Source organism: Oryzias melastigma, linkage group LG7, assembly GCF_002922805.2.
Source record: "Oryzias melastigma strain HK-1 linkage group LG7, ASM292280v2, whole genome shotgun sequence".
Taxonomy (NCBI): domain Eukaryota; kingdom Metazoa; phylum Chordata; class Actinopteri; order Beloniformes; family Adrianichthyidae; genus Oryzias; species Oryzias melastigma.
Genome location: NC_050518.1, coordinates 22,829,735 through 22,844,550, shown reverse-complemented (window position 1 = coordinate 22,844,550; position 14,816 = coordinate 22,829,735). Strand labels below are relative to the sequence as shown.

General features: G+C 37.5%; 1 protein-coding gene across 1 annotated transcript; it reads right to left on the bottom strand.

The window, feature by feature from the left end:
• Positions 1 to 7,619: 7,619 nt before the first annotated feature.
• Positions 7,620 to 12,235, bottom strand: hsd17b10 (hydroxysteroid (17-beta) dehydrogenase 10). Its single transcript, XM_024293462.1, has 6 exons — positions 12,095 to 12,235; positions 10,522 to 10,686; positions 9,029 to 9,193; positions 8,818 to 8,946; positions 8,632 to 8,740; positions 7,620 to 8,095 (listed from the first exon to the last, which is right to left on the bottom strand). Exons 1-6 carry the CDS (start codon positions 12,176 to 12,178, stop codon positions 7,905 to 7,907), a joined length of 843 nt encoding a protein of 280 aa, XP_024149230.1. The 5' UTR covers positions 12,179 to 12,235; the 3' UTR covers positions 7,620 to 7,904.
• Between the last annotated feature and the right edge of the window lie 2,581 nt (positions 12,236 to 14,816).

The following is a 14,816-nucleotide window of genomic DNA, read 5'->3' as shown; positions in this document are numbered from 1 at the left end:
CATTGTTCTCTCCTCTGCTCTTCTCTGTCTCTTCTTCTCTCAATGTTTTCTGTCAGAGAATGAAGACAACAAGAACTCAGGACAGAAACACGCCAGTTTCCTGTGGTTAGCAGCTCCTCCTTCAAGTCACTTCAGATGTATTTCCTTATTTTAACAAAAAGCTTCTACATCTACATTTTTAACCAAATTATTGTTAAAACTAAAATGAGTTTAGTAACTCATTTTCTTCAAGATGACGTTCCTCTTGATCTATTTTTATAAAGGTAAGTGAAAGAATGGAGGAATGGGAGGGGGAGGAGGAAGAGGAAGAAGACCTTTTTGAAAAATTCCACATGAGGTTTATGATTTCAAAGAAAAGCTAAATTTTTTCAGAACATTTGATCCTCTTTTTAAAAAATACAGTTTTCTATTTGTGATTAAGTACTGTCGTGTTTTTGTTTTTTTTCTCCTGCACACTCTTGGTCTGCTCTAGCCTAAACTGACATCAATCTACAGTAGTTGAGGACAGGTAGTTGCCACAAGGGGGCACTCTACAACTCTACAGTACAGAAGGGCCAGATTTAGCTCAGCGGTGGGTGAGGATCAGTTTCACAACCCATTTGATAAAAACACTTTATTTTTAGTTTTTTAATGCTATCTTTTCTGTTTCATAAATAAAAGTAAAAATTAAACCATGAAAATAATTTAATTTAATCATTGATTAGATATAGTTAGAAAAAAAACCTTACTTTTATCATTAATTTGTCTGTTTTGCCTTTATTTGAGTTTAGAGTTTATTGAAAGGTCTTTTTATGTATTTTGTTCTATATTTTTTATATCTGACCCTGGTAGAAAGTTTTATTTAGTTGTTTGTGTTTTTATAAAGTGACAAATCCAAATATCTATCCATCCATCCATCCATCTTCTTGACCGCTTTGTCCCTTTCGGGGTCACGGGGTGCCGGAGCCTAACCCGGCTACTGATGGGCGAAGGCGGGATACACCCTGGACAGGTCGCCAGTCTGTCTCAGGGCCTCAATCACACACACATGCACTCTCACATTCACACCTAGGGGCAATTTAGAGTCACCAATGAACCTATGAAGCATGTTTTTGGACGGTGGGAGGAAGCCGGAGTCCCCGGTGAAAACCCACGCATGCACGGGGAGAACATGCAAACTCCACACAGAAAGGTCCCAGCCGGGATTCGAACCGGGGCCTTCTCGCTGTGAGGCAAGAGCGCTAACCACTGCGCCACCGTGCAGCCCCAAATCCACATATCCATTCCTTCAATTGTTTTCTTCCTCTGATCATAGAGCCGGTCTGCATTTCTTCTTTTTTTTTTTTTTCGTTAATTCAAACAGATGTTTCTCTCTTCCGGTGCTTTTTTCTTAGGGGTGTAAATAAATAATAAATTAATCAGTTCAGTCAATCAAAAGTCTAGTAGCATTAAACAAGAGACAAGAGATGTCAAGGTCCAGGCAAGGGTCAGGGCAGGCGGCAAACAATCGGAGATAAAACAGAGTCAGGTACACAAGATCAGGTCCAGATAGAAATGCTCAGTAATGCAGGCTGGGTGGCACAAACAATACTTTGCTCTGAGTGAGGCTCTGCGTACTGTTTAAGTATCATGTGGGTTATTGTCAATGAGTGTCAACTGAGTGGTATCCAAGGACTGTGAGCTGGGGATTCTGGGAGATGTAGTGTGTTCAGTACTCTGGAAACGGCTCCCTCCGGTGACCAGAGGAGGAGACAGAACTCTGACTCCTGAGAACCAGGACATCAGCTTCATCCACACAGGCCCAGGATTCACTCTGAGTAGTAAAATATAAACTTTTATAAAATGTTTCCTTTGTGTGTCATTTGAGTTTTTTTCAAGATCCATGGATAAGAATGATTACATTTTGAGATTTTGTATATATATATTTTTTTTGTTATTTTCAAATAGTGGTGGTGTGTCTTGCGATTTTTATCAAGCAAAAAATCCCCCCATGCCCCCATGATCTACTGGATGAAGTAACAATGTGTGGGTTTAAGTGTTGAAAGCAGTCTTTACTTTCTGTTTTGACACATTTTTATGCGTTCTTTCTTTCAGTTCAATTTACAAAGCTTTTTTGTTTTTTTTGGTTATAACAACAAAAATTGAAGACGTAGAACCCACAACAACTGTTAAGAAAAAAAAGGAGACGAGTCCCGTGTTCAGGGGAGGAACTTTCTGTGAGAGAAGTTTGTGGTCTAACAGTGAAGAAGGAAGCCGTTCAACATCAAACCAAGATGAAAGTTTCCCAGACTCTACTTTGCTTTCTGCTTCTCAGTGAGTATATTTTACAAAACTCTTGTCATATTTGCCTTAAATTTATAGTCAAACTGAATTTGGAAGTTTTGCTATGTTTTTTTTTTTTTTACTTTAAACACCTGTCAATTGACAACTGTCAATTCGACAGTTTTGTTTTGCAGTTTCGTTTCCAGTAAGCCTGAAACTCAGGGTTAGAAATCAGCTGCCGGTGTTCTAATGAGGGTTTCCTTTTAAGCCCAATATTGTGAAAACAGTCATATATGATAGATATGATGTGATATCCATTCATAGATAAGTAAAACTTTGAATGATTAATCATGACTTGACAGGAAAAATACTAAATTATATATATGTGTATCAGAATCAGGTACAGTATTCACTCCAACCATGGTAAAGGGCAGGGGTCTGCAACCTTTAACACCAAACGACCCCTTTTGGTCCAATTTCTTACAAACCAAAACCCAGCGAGAGCCATCAAACCCTAATTTAATATTTATTCAAATGGTTATAATTGTTCTTAAAGGTCATGAGCCACAATGGAGGGATTGAAGAGCCACATGCGGCTCCGGAGCCTCAGGTTGCAGACCCCTGGTTTAGGGGTTGGTACGATACATAACTTCAGCTTCATGTTGACTCCTGACTATCGTTTGCTATATTTGACTTTAACTGTGTTCAGGACATGCAGTGGACAGGATTTTATTCCAGTGTGTTGTATTTTTAGGCATATCTAGTCTAAAACCAAAGGTGTCATATTTTTTCTGGCCTTTTCTATCTATTGATGTCAAAGGAAACTGATGTCTTTTGGAACTAGTGGTCATTGGAGGAACTGCAGCGTTTGGTCTGTCTGGATTTGCTTCAAAATGAAGAATGAAAGGTGGATGCTTGGAAGGGAAGAGAAACGATTATTTATACTGGTGTAATTTTCAGTAAGAAGGGGCAGTAAAGCTAAGAGGCAGATACAATATCAAACAAAAATGTGATAAAATGGTGAAATTAGTTTCTGTATGAAAACATTTGATAGAACTCCACTAGAACAGTGAGATTCTAGTATAAGTGCCTCATTATCCACCCAAAGCTGCAGAAAACACGATGAACAGTTTTAACTGGTCCGTGGTCTGTGGTCTATGCTAGACTGAGCTGTATTTTAACACCTTTACAGGAGGCTCATGTCTTCGTCATCCGGAGACAGCAGCATCTGTTTTGGACACCACAGCGGTGTATGAATATGACTACGATTACACTTTTAGTGAGTTTTTTTTTCCTTAAAAACACAAATGTTTCCTCATTTCACATTTTTCACATCACTCTGACAAAAACATTTGTTTCACACCAGAGTATTTTTCATTATAAATATTTATATTTTTGTCTGACTCTCTTTTATGTCGTAACACAATATCATGTCATTGTCCACATGACAGACTATTGGGAGCTCTTCACTGAAAAGAGTAAGTCTTATTGTTCAAATCATCGCTATTACTTGTTTATTTGTTGTCAATAGGAATAAATGCATAATTTTGATCTTGTAGTCTCACATCAAAAATGACTCATTGTTATCCAATACTCATGTTGTCCAAACATGTAGAACCGATTTATGAAAAACAACCCAAACAAATGTTTACATCATGATGTTACAATAATTTATTCAATTCTGAAAGAAGCTTAAGGCTTTAATTCTTATAGAAAACTGAAAAAATCTTGTTTTATGCAAAAATATACCTTTCATTATATAAAACATTATGTTTGTAGTTTACTGTCGCTTGTGCAGAATCCATTTTATGTTAATATTAATAAACCTGACACAGTTTTCTGGTTTTGATTGTTCCCAGATTCCATTCCTGGACCAAACTCAACTGAGATTCTTCCAACAGGTTTGCCTGAACCTTCAGGTAAAAATCAATGTTGTTGTTGCTGTTTTTGTTTTTCACAATCAATGCAAAAGCATATTTAGTTTGTGGATTTTTTTAAAGTTGTATATCTGCAGAAGCGGCTGATTGAGCCTTATATGTTGTTCAAACTTTCTTATCAACGATCAATAAAGCTAAGCTGCTCTTTTCTTTTCATCATTGCAGGTGTTTCGTTTTATATTCTACTGCTTCTGGTGTTCGCCATCATCATCATCTTCCTCCTCCCAATCGCTTGTTTTACTGTCCTCTGGAAGATGAGAGTCTTTTCATCTGGAAGGTAAATCTACAAGAGCCACTCAAACATGTTTGACAATCCTTAGGATTCAAACATTGATAATGTCATCAGTAGCCCGAGTTGCAGCAATGAAGAGACCACCACCGGCTCGATCATACCGGATCCCTCACAGACCCAGTCAAGCTGTCAGAATTTGACCTGTCAGGACCTGTCTCAGGCCCACACTCAGACCAGACATCACCTGAGAAAGTCTCGTCAAATTAGGAAGAGTACACTGAGACCAGTATCGCTTTAGGAGCTGGGGCTCAAACTCCTGGTGTGAAACGGTTACTGACCCTGCTTTATGGCCAAGTGCCATTACTGGTGTTATTTCCTGGATAGGCAGAGCCGATTCTTGTTGGAGCTGCTGCTTTTTAAAACTGAAGTGAAAGGTACCCGGCCTCAAGTAGGGATAGGACCATGGGGGGCATCACTAGGAGTTTCACAAATTCCTTAGTCAAATGCTCTCTACCTAATGGCCAGTCTGAGACGAAGCAGTGGCTACCTTACTTCACTTCATTTGGTTTTATCTGGTCGCATCTTTTTGTTTGCTTGCAAACTGTTTTCAAGACAAGTACAATCCGCTTGTCCACTGGTTTTGTGATTGGAAACATTCTGAGCGTATCGTTGAACATGAGAGGAGTGAGGAGCAAAGGGCTTGCATGGAACACAGTCCCTCCAAAAACACAGGAAGAGTGGATTCTGATGTTGTCAAAGAAAATGATGCACAGAGGCAATACTGGTGGGAAGTTCTAAAAGAGTTATTGCTGTCGGGGAGAGGGGCCTTGCTTTCAGGGAGATGATAAGTTGTTGGGATCACCTCCCAATGGGCATTTCTTGTGGACCAACTCACTTTTGTCTTCAGGTTTGTAAATAACGGTGGAGAAGAAGTTGAGTGTTTTGTGGCTTTTGAGCTTATTGAAAATCATAGTGGGAACAGTTTGGCTGAGTGTGTTGCTGCAATAGTGGAGAACCTAGCCCTAGACATAACTAACTGTCGAGGACAGTCTTATGACAATGTAATGTAACATGTCAGGAAAGTACAAGGTTGAAGAGAATAAACCCATTCAATAAAGTGTCAATTATGTTCACAGTAGCCCAGAAGCTAGCTGTTTCTTTGACTTTCTGCAATCAATGTTCACATTTTGTTCCTTATCAACACACAGGTGACGAAAGGTGTTCAGTGATACACGTGAATCTCACATTGAAATCTTTGTCCAGTACTTGCTGGAGTTCAAGAGCTGAATCAATAAAGGCACAATTGAGAGAGACACTGAACAATCTTTCCAAAGATAGACAGGAGAAACGTGAAACTAAAAGTGATGCCTCTGCACTCTGTGGTAAGCTGGACGCCCAAGAGCTTTCATGGCACACTTTTGGGATACAACTGCAGCAGTTCCAAGCCACAAGCCTGCAGCTGCAGAAACATGACATCGACGTAGACACAGCTTCTCCTTTCACTCCGTGACTTTGTGGTGGCACAGAGAGACAATTTTACCTTTTTTGAAGGGTCAGCTTTAAATGTGACGGATTCAGTCTCCTAAGACTGCAGACGCACAAAGACACGCAAATGTATGGGTGATGAAATATTCAGAAATTAGTGGAAAAGAAAAGTTTTGGATTGAAACATTCAAGTCTTTAATTGATAATTTTGTGTCCTGTCTTAACCATCGGTTTACTGCATACACACACTTGACCACTCGATCCAGCCTGTGCTAAACCCAATGAAGTTTAACTCAAGAACCATTTTTATACTTTCTGATTGTTGTTTATTGTTTACTGTTTATTTTTTGTTTGAGAACTTTAATCTATTTTTTTTCTTCATATTGATGTTTCTCAGGTCTTCAGGTGAACAATATGTATGTTGAGTTCTCACAGGTAAGTTTGAGTCATTCTCAGGCGTTAACTTTTTGTTTTGTTTAACCGGCTGAAATAATCATGAAAAATGTCTCTTGCAGGACTGACAGGTTAAAGAGGAACACACAAAGAAAAGCACTTTTGCAGAGATATCTCTTTTAAAAATGGTCTAAAAACTACAAAAGAAACGTTTGCTTAACTTTTGCCTGAAAATGTATGATGCTATTTTTTGTTAAGTGATTCAAAAGGCTTGTAATGGACTAAACTGAACTTGCTGCACAACATTGTGATGAAACAAAAAAATGTCGTCTTGGTGGAGAAGAAATGGAACTTTTATCATTCTATGTTTTTCTTTATTTTCTCCTAGATTTATAAAATAAACAATAAAAATCAATAATTGTCTGTATAAATACCCAATAAGATGTATTAGTTTGACGAGCAGCATTCAAAATAATTAAATGTCACTGACTTTAATCCACAAGTTTCTTTTTTGATGTTTACTAAAACATTTATGCGATAGATAAGATTCCTCAAAACAGACATTTAAAGGGGAGCATAACAGGACAGTTTGAGGCTGACTTACCTCACAGCCCAGATTTGAAAAATGCAAAAAGAAAAGGGGGCGGGGCTTAGGGAGGCTACACTGCGTCCTCATTAATGGAAAATGTTGCAAAGCAAAAGGATCGCAGTTTCATCCATTGATTGTATATTGTTAAAAGTGTGAAATATATGTGTCTATGGATCACCAGAACTCTCTGTGGAGGTTGAGGATTTTTCTCTGCATATAATTCCTGGCGGCAAGGCTGCAATATTGTGTTTATTCTGTTTGTAAAACATATCAACGATGCCACCGACATATGGAAGAAGTATAGATTCATCAGAATCAAACTCTTTGACACTAATTTTTTAATATTGATTTTTTTATAGACTTTTTGTAATTGCATTTTTAACACAGATTCTTTTATTGCATTGAATTTTTAACACTGATTTTTTTTACAATAAATTTTTAACACTGAATTTTTTACAATGAATATTTAACATTGAATTCTTCTGCATTTAATTTTAACACTGAATTTTATTTTTACATTGAATCTTTAACTCAGATTTTTTTGTATTGAATTTTTAACCATTTTTTTCACACTGATTTTTTCTTACACTGAATTTTTAACACAATTTTTTCTTGCTAATCTTGCATATTTATGTATATAAATTTTATTTACTTTACGTTTTGCAGAGAAAATTTCACAATATGCTTCCAACACAGCATTCATTTTTGTCTATAGTTTAGAACTAGAAAGAAAAAACCTCCATCATACATCCCAAAGTTTATTATCAACTTCATCAAATTAAATGTGTTGAGAAGAGAGTCATGATGTTCACACTCAAAGACTGTAAACTTACAGAATTAGGAACAAATAAAACCATTTCTATCTAAACGACTTTGTGATTAGATGGTTTATTTCAGTCTGACAGTTCAAATGTTTGATGTGGTTCGTGTCAGTTCCGGCGTGTGCAGCTTTCTACAGCACAAACATGGCCGACAGCCACACGTGGATCAGAGGCAGTTCAGGTTCTGTTCAAGTGCTGGCGCTGGCTCAGGGCTGCATGCGGATGGCTCCGTCCAGCCGGATGACCTCTCCGTTGATCATGGGGTTCTCGGCTATCGACGTCACCAAGTGGGCGAACTCTGCAGGGTCTCCCAGGCGAGACGGGAAGGGCACCTGGCGGGCGAGGAAGGAGCGCACCTTCTCTGGAAGACTGGCGAGGAGCGGAGTGGAGAACAGCCCTGCAAGCAAAATGTTTTGTCTGTTTAAATCTATTTCAAAAGTTCATCAGTATCTGATTGTGTTTTTTTAAAAAGAAGGTCCGATCATTTGGTAAAAAAAGTGCTAAAAAGCCTTTAAGCCTTTAAGTTCAGGATGACTACATAGACCTGAGCCATCCTAAATCCACAGATCTGCTATGAAGACTATTTAAAAGTATGTTTTTTTTTTAAAGTAGCCAATGTTTCATAGGTAATTCTATTAAAAAACTCAGGAAATCAATAGTTTAAAGTCCTTCTATGACAATTTTATTATTTAAAAAATGTTCTCAGCAGTGTTTTATTATGATTATGAAGTTTTTAACCAAAATCCCACGACCTAAATGTCTCTAAAAGCCATTTTTCAAGTTGATCTGAAGCCTCTGTTTCCAAAATCTCCTCTGAGGGGGCGTGGCTTTTGGAGCTAAGCTGAGCAGCCCCGCCCCTGATCCTCCCCGTGTCCGATTATGATAGCTTGTTTAGATCACTTGATTAAGACAGATTGAAGTTTGAGCACTAACCAGGTGCGATTGTCACGACTCTGATGCCCATAGGTGCCAGGTCTCGAGCAATAGGAAGCGTCATTCCCACGATGCCACCTTTTGATGCAGAATACGCCGCTTGTCCGACCTGGAAGAAAAACACACAAATGAAGCAGGTTACCCAGAAAAAGGCGGAACTTTGATGCGTCTGTTTTTTAAAGTTACCTGTCCGTCAAAAGCTGCCACGCTAGCGGTGTTGACGATGCAGCCTCTGTGTCCGTCTGCGTCCGGCTCGTTCTTCCCCATCTCCCCCACAGCCAGGCGGATCACGTTAAAGGTTCCTGCGATGTTCACCTGTCAGGACAGACGCAGGGCGAAGTGAGGCGTGAGCTGCAGTGAATTCGCTTTTCAGTCCATTTTTTTCTGTTGGGCTCACGTTGATCACGCGCTGGAAGTCCTCCAGACTGTGAGGAAGGTCCTTCTTGAAGTTGTAGGTTTTGACAGCCACAGCGATGCCAGCGCAGTTCACCGCGAGATCCAACTTCCCGAACTTGTCTTTAGCCAGAGACACGGCGGATCGCACGTCTGCTTCTGACGTGACCTGGAAAGACAAAACCGACTCGTCTTTGAAGGGTTGGAATTTGTACGAAGTGATTTTTGTGCCATCATAAAAGTTAGAGATTTGAGATCAAGATTTTCTAAATTGCAAACAAAATATAAAGTGTTGAGAATAAAACTTCCTTATTTGCAAATGAAAATACATAATATTTGCTTTTAAAAAATATTTTGTGTTTGCAAACTTTTTTTAATTTTTGCTTTCAAAACATATTTTTGCGTTTGCAACACAAAAGTTTTCAGATACGTTGTGTCTCATCTCACTTTTGTCCTATCTTTGATTTTGCTTTCAAAATATCTCTTAGCGTTACGTTTGTGTCACCCCAAACAGCCTGCTGACTACAGCCGCTACACAAACATGAATAAATACAGAACCCTGTTGTATTTGTGTGGCTTTGCTGCTCCTTCTGAGTTCTGTTCAAAGAGAAACGGCCCAGAATGGTTGAAGCCTGCAGAATTCCCATTGAACAGCGCCGATAGAAAGTCCAAAGTCTGCCTCGGACCCCAAGCACCGTCAATGCGCGGCAGAGACACCTGATTGGATAGAATCTAGACTAATCAGCATTTTGTTTGGAGTGGCACAAACATAATGCTGAGAGAAATTCTACACGCAAAAATCAAAGATAGGGCGAAAGTAAGATGAGACACTATGCATCTGAAAACTTTAAAAATATTTTTTGAAAGCAAACATTTAAAAAAAGTTTGCAAATGCAAAAATATTTTTTTAAAGCAAACGTTTTTGAAAGCAAAGAAGTATGTTCATATGCAAATTATGATGATTTACTTTCAACACTTTACTTTTTTTGCAATTTAGAAAACTATGATCTTAAATTTGTACCTTTTGTTTGCAATATGGCGGCACAAAAATCACTTCATGAATTTGGAGTAAAACGGAGCAAAGATCAGAAAGTCGGAATCAACACCATGATTGCCATCTAGTGGACTAAGAGGGCATTACAGCAACAATGGTATATTTCTGTTGATTATAAAAAACATTAAAAAAAATAGAATAAATCTGACTAATTTCAGCTTTACTTTTTTATTTTAAAAAAATGATAAAATTTGTCTTACTCTACAATAAAACTGCAATTTAGTTACTCTGTATTGCTGGTTTCATACAATGTCAAATTATAGCCAAATTGCTGGTTATCACCGTCTGACGTGGAAGAGTTTTAATACAAATTATGTTGATCTGCATGTTAAAACAACAAAAAACGAGCTAATATTTAGAAAGACTTATTTTTTTTAAAAAAGTTAGCAGCATCTCATGAACAGATCACACTCCGACGAGGTCTGACTGTGTGAAGGACTCACATCTGTCGGAGCGAAGGCACAGCGCTCTCCCAGGCTGGCTGCCACAGCCTCTCCATCAGAGGAAGGAAGGTCCACGATGACGGCAGACGCCCCACACTGCACCAGCCGCTCAACTGTGGCACGACCCAAACCAGAGGCCCCACCTGTAACCAGGCCGACCATACCCTACCAAACACACAAACTTAGATTCTTCAAGCTGCTCTTAGTCATAAACATCTTTTTGTCACTATTTAATAAAATAAGTGCTCACTTATTTTACATAAATAGAATGAATGAACAATAAATAATATAAACATATTCATTATCATTATGGAAACACTTTATCTGTGGGAAACAGAATGAAAACAATGAATCCAGGAAATTACAGTTGATTGTTAAAGAATTTATTTGCATGATGGTGTTTGGTCAATGACAAAAGTTCACCTCAAATCGTGGAGTCCCGGTTAACAATGACAGAGGTCAAATGTTTCCCTCAGCTGTTCAGCAGGTATGTCGCCTTGCAACAAATACTTTTAACTCTCTGTACAGATTCTCTACTGGATTAAAGTCTGGAGACTGGCTGGAAGACTCCAGAACCGGGACATGCTTTATATGAAACCACTCCCGTGTCGTGTAGATGATGTTCTCATCATGTTTTATCTTCAAGGTTCTCACTAAAGGAAGGATTTTGCAACACAACAGCACCAAAGCAAGATGCTAACCATGCTAAATACTTGCTTTCTGCAACATCATACAATTAAATACATTTAAAAGCATTCTATGTGATTTCCTGGATTTTTTCTTAGGTTCTGTTTCTTATAATAATTGCGTATCTATGATGAATATTACAGACACCTCTGTAAATGAAAATTTAAAAAAATAAATCTTATCTTTGCTTCTCAGGTTTATTTATTTATAGAAACACAAAATCTAGCAGGAACAATATTTGTAAAATATATTAATAGCAGACAAAATGTCACATTAAAAAAAAAACAATTATTGTACGAGTGTTTTTGGTTTTGCCCATAGAAGTTGCAAACAGAATCTTATCTAACAGTGGATTATTTTGACCTTCGACCTAGAAGCCAAACTATCATTAGAAAGGAACTTATTAAAGTATTTTAGGAAACATACATTTACTCTATATAAACAATAATGTTAATGTTCAACTTCATAATAAAAACCTTTGCAAAAATATTTTAATGATGTAAAGAAGTCCATAAAGTCCAAATGTGGTTACAGTCTCAAGCCTGTTTGTTTGTTTGTTTGTTTAACTTGAGAAAGTCTTCTCCGGGTTTTAATCATTGACTGTATAAAATAAGTATTTTTACAGTCAATGCTTCAGCTCTGTCGACCTTATAGACGACCTCTGTTCTGCAGAGTCCAGCTATGAGCTGAACAGACATCACTGAGCGTCACGTTAGCCTCACAGTCCAACTTCTGCACTCCACAGAAAACAAGACGGCTAATGAAAAGAAATGCTAACAACCATCAAACTAACTCACTTAAAGATTTAATTTCCATATTGACTTGGAATTTATGTATGTAAATGACGCCACGAGAAACACGAAGCACAAATGTTTCTCTTTCTTACCTTCACACATCGAATGTTCGCCATGTTTGCTCCGCCAAGACAGGACGTCATACCAAAGATCGTGTATGTGACAGATCCGTTCATAATGGAAAAAAAAAAACAATTCCACCAGTTGGATCACGAATCCTGTGTAGTCAAATAATTTTAACCTTATTTAGGTACACAAAAGCAGGATTATTGTACTTTGCTTACAAGTAAATATTTAAAAGTAATGAACTATCCAATGATAATATAGTGAAAAGAAAATATATATTGATAGCATAAATCTAAAAAGAAATATTTAATGGCAAGAATTGCATAAATAACATTATATAGCACTAAAGCTAAAACGGCAATAAAAACGTGTACCTTATTAGTTGTTAATATTGCGAAGTTATTATTATTATTATTATTATTATTGGTTGGATAAAATATAATCAGTGTGAGACCTCGTCAATTTATTCTCTTTACACCAGAAGAACCTCAGCCTCATGAATTGTACTTGAACCAATCAGTGATTAGCTTTTAGGGAAACGCCCCTTCCTACAGAGACGTGTCGTCCAATTAAAGCTGTTTTGAGAGGTCAAATGAGGAGACCAACCGAAGCCTTCTTGGTTTAAACTTCGATAATGGACAAAAGCAACTACACTTTTCAAATATTTTTAGAAGAATTGAACTGTTTCCACACTAATTTAAAAAAATATATTCCCTAAATTCATTTATTTTTGGATCAATAAAAATGTAAGGATATACATTAGGAAAATTAAAGGGCTTTAAAAAAAAAGTTATATCAGTCTGTCACTTTTTGTATGCTTTGTCTTTGGGTTCCTATAAATAAAATGCACTGTTATTTTCAAAAGGAAAGAACTTGATTAAATCTTTTTCTTTCAAAACCTAAAATTGAAAATTAAAATCTAAATATTCTTTGGCATGTGACTCTGCACTTTGAGCTTTGACATTCTAAGAGGTGTAATCTAATTTCACAGTAGAGCAAAGCTTGGCTTGAATAAAAAAAAACATTTTTGTAACTTAAAACCAACAATTTATTTATTTTTTAATACATTCTAGCTTTAAAATCAGAGATGGAAAACAAAAATATATTTTTCAAGAAAATAGGGAGACATCGGTGATGATTACTCAGTTTTATTCCCAAATATACATGGTTTGGTATCCCACACCCAACAATAACACATTTTTCTTAAAAACATTTAGCACACTATGAACAAGACAGCAGTCTTTGCTGTTTTGATTTTGCAAACTTATATCTAGTTTTTGATGCTTAACATGAACAAACAAGCAACAAAGTGCTTTATCTTAGCAGAACCAATAAACATTTACATATATTATTGATTAAAAGAAGAAGACATGATAGAACAGCAAACTTAGCCGTACAATCGTGGAAATTACATTTCAATACACTTCATTTCCAGTGCAGGTAATCAGGAAGTAAAATGTAAGTCATCTGCGTTCTTGTGGAAGGTGGAGATTTGGTGGCCTTGAGAAAGACAGTAGGCTGTATAGTTATCTCCCAGATCTGGTGTGATCCTAAAACTATACAAACTACTACCTCATCCCAAAGCTCCCCCTTTTTTCCTTGAGAGGCCATTTCAATGAGATCTTCACATCCTCCAGCTTCTCCTTGTTATTTGTCTCGGATAACACGTCTGTCGTGGAAAAAGGAGAACAAATCAGCTTTCCATCAGCCTAACCGTAAACAACACTGCGCAGAAAACACTCGTCCTTGAAGGCGGTCACATCCATGACTGCAGGTCTGACACGGAACATTGTGAACCGACTTCACATGAAAAGCAAACAGCCATCAAGAGACCTGCTAGCGTTTTAGCTTCCTTCTTGAATTGGGTGAGAATAGCAGGCTAGTACAGACGCTGTCCGATGCTATGGGGCTCTATAACGACGACTACGCGGCTAAAGAACAAAGTCAGAGTTGGAGATATAGAAATATGTTAAATTAAGCTAGCTACCCTAGTCAAAAGCCTGTGAACCGAATATCCCTGGTGTGTCAGCTAGCAAGCCCCGTTAGCTGGAATTGGCGGTTCTCGACCTCTTCTGACCAGCTCCTGTCACGTCCGCTGTCTATGGCCGTAGCGGTCAAGATGGCTGGCAAAAATCTTTTGAGTTTTTCTCGGTTTCTGCGGCCCATTTGGTTATTTAAACCCAAGAACGGTTCGCCACAAACCTCCGTGTAGCCCAGGCGGCTCCCGTATCGTCTTCGCCATTTTTCCTAGTGGAGTAGGTTTGTGGCGGCTGATGCCTGACCGCTGCTGGGAGGAGCTAATATCGCGAGATTTAGAAGCCCGCCCGACTGACTGCAAGAAACCTTCAAAAATGAATAGGCCTACAGTAAATTAAATAATATTTCACTAATTTTTCTCCAAAACAATAGTTAAAAAGTTGAAATATAAATTAATGTGTGCATTTTATAAATTTTGCCTCGTAGTGTTTTGCTTTAAAGGTCAGAATTTCACTAAAACAACAAAAAATTAGATTTTAAGAATTATTCATTTTGATTATTAATATGAGAGAACAATTGCAATAAAATATATGCTTAACATTTGGTTTTAAAACATGCAAAAAAATTAACAGCATTTTCTTCATAAACATACTTTGTATAGTTTGAAATATATATTTTTGTGTTTAGTTTGCAATTGTAATGGAATTTTTCAGCTATCTCAAACTGTTAGGGATCAAAGAGTTGACAAATCAAGACACTGGACACCATAAA

What these genes read in the sequence shown, in the direction of transcription:
- hsd17b10 (XM_024293462.1), bottom strand. Translation starts at nt 12,178, where the DNA reads ATGAACGGATCTGTCACATACACGATCTTTGGTATGACGTCCTGTCTT. An exon ending in CGAACATTCGATGTGTGAAG is followed by an intron (nt 10,687 to 12,094) that starts GTAAGAAAGAGA and finishes TGTGTTTGGTAG; the next exon opens with GGTATGGTCGGCCTGGTTAC. An exon ending in GTGCCTTCGCTCCGACAGAT is followed by an intron (nt 9,194 to 10,521) that starts GTGAGTCCTTCA and finishes TTGTCTTTCCAG; the next exon opens with GTCACGTCAGAAGCAGACGT.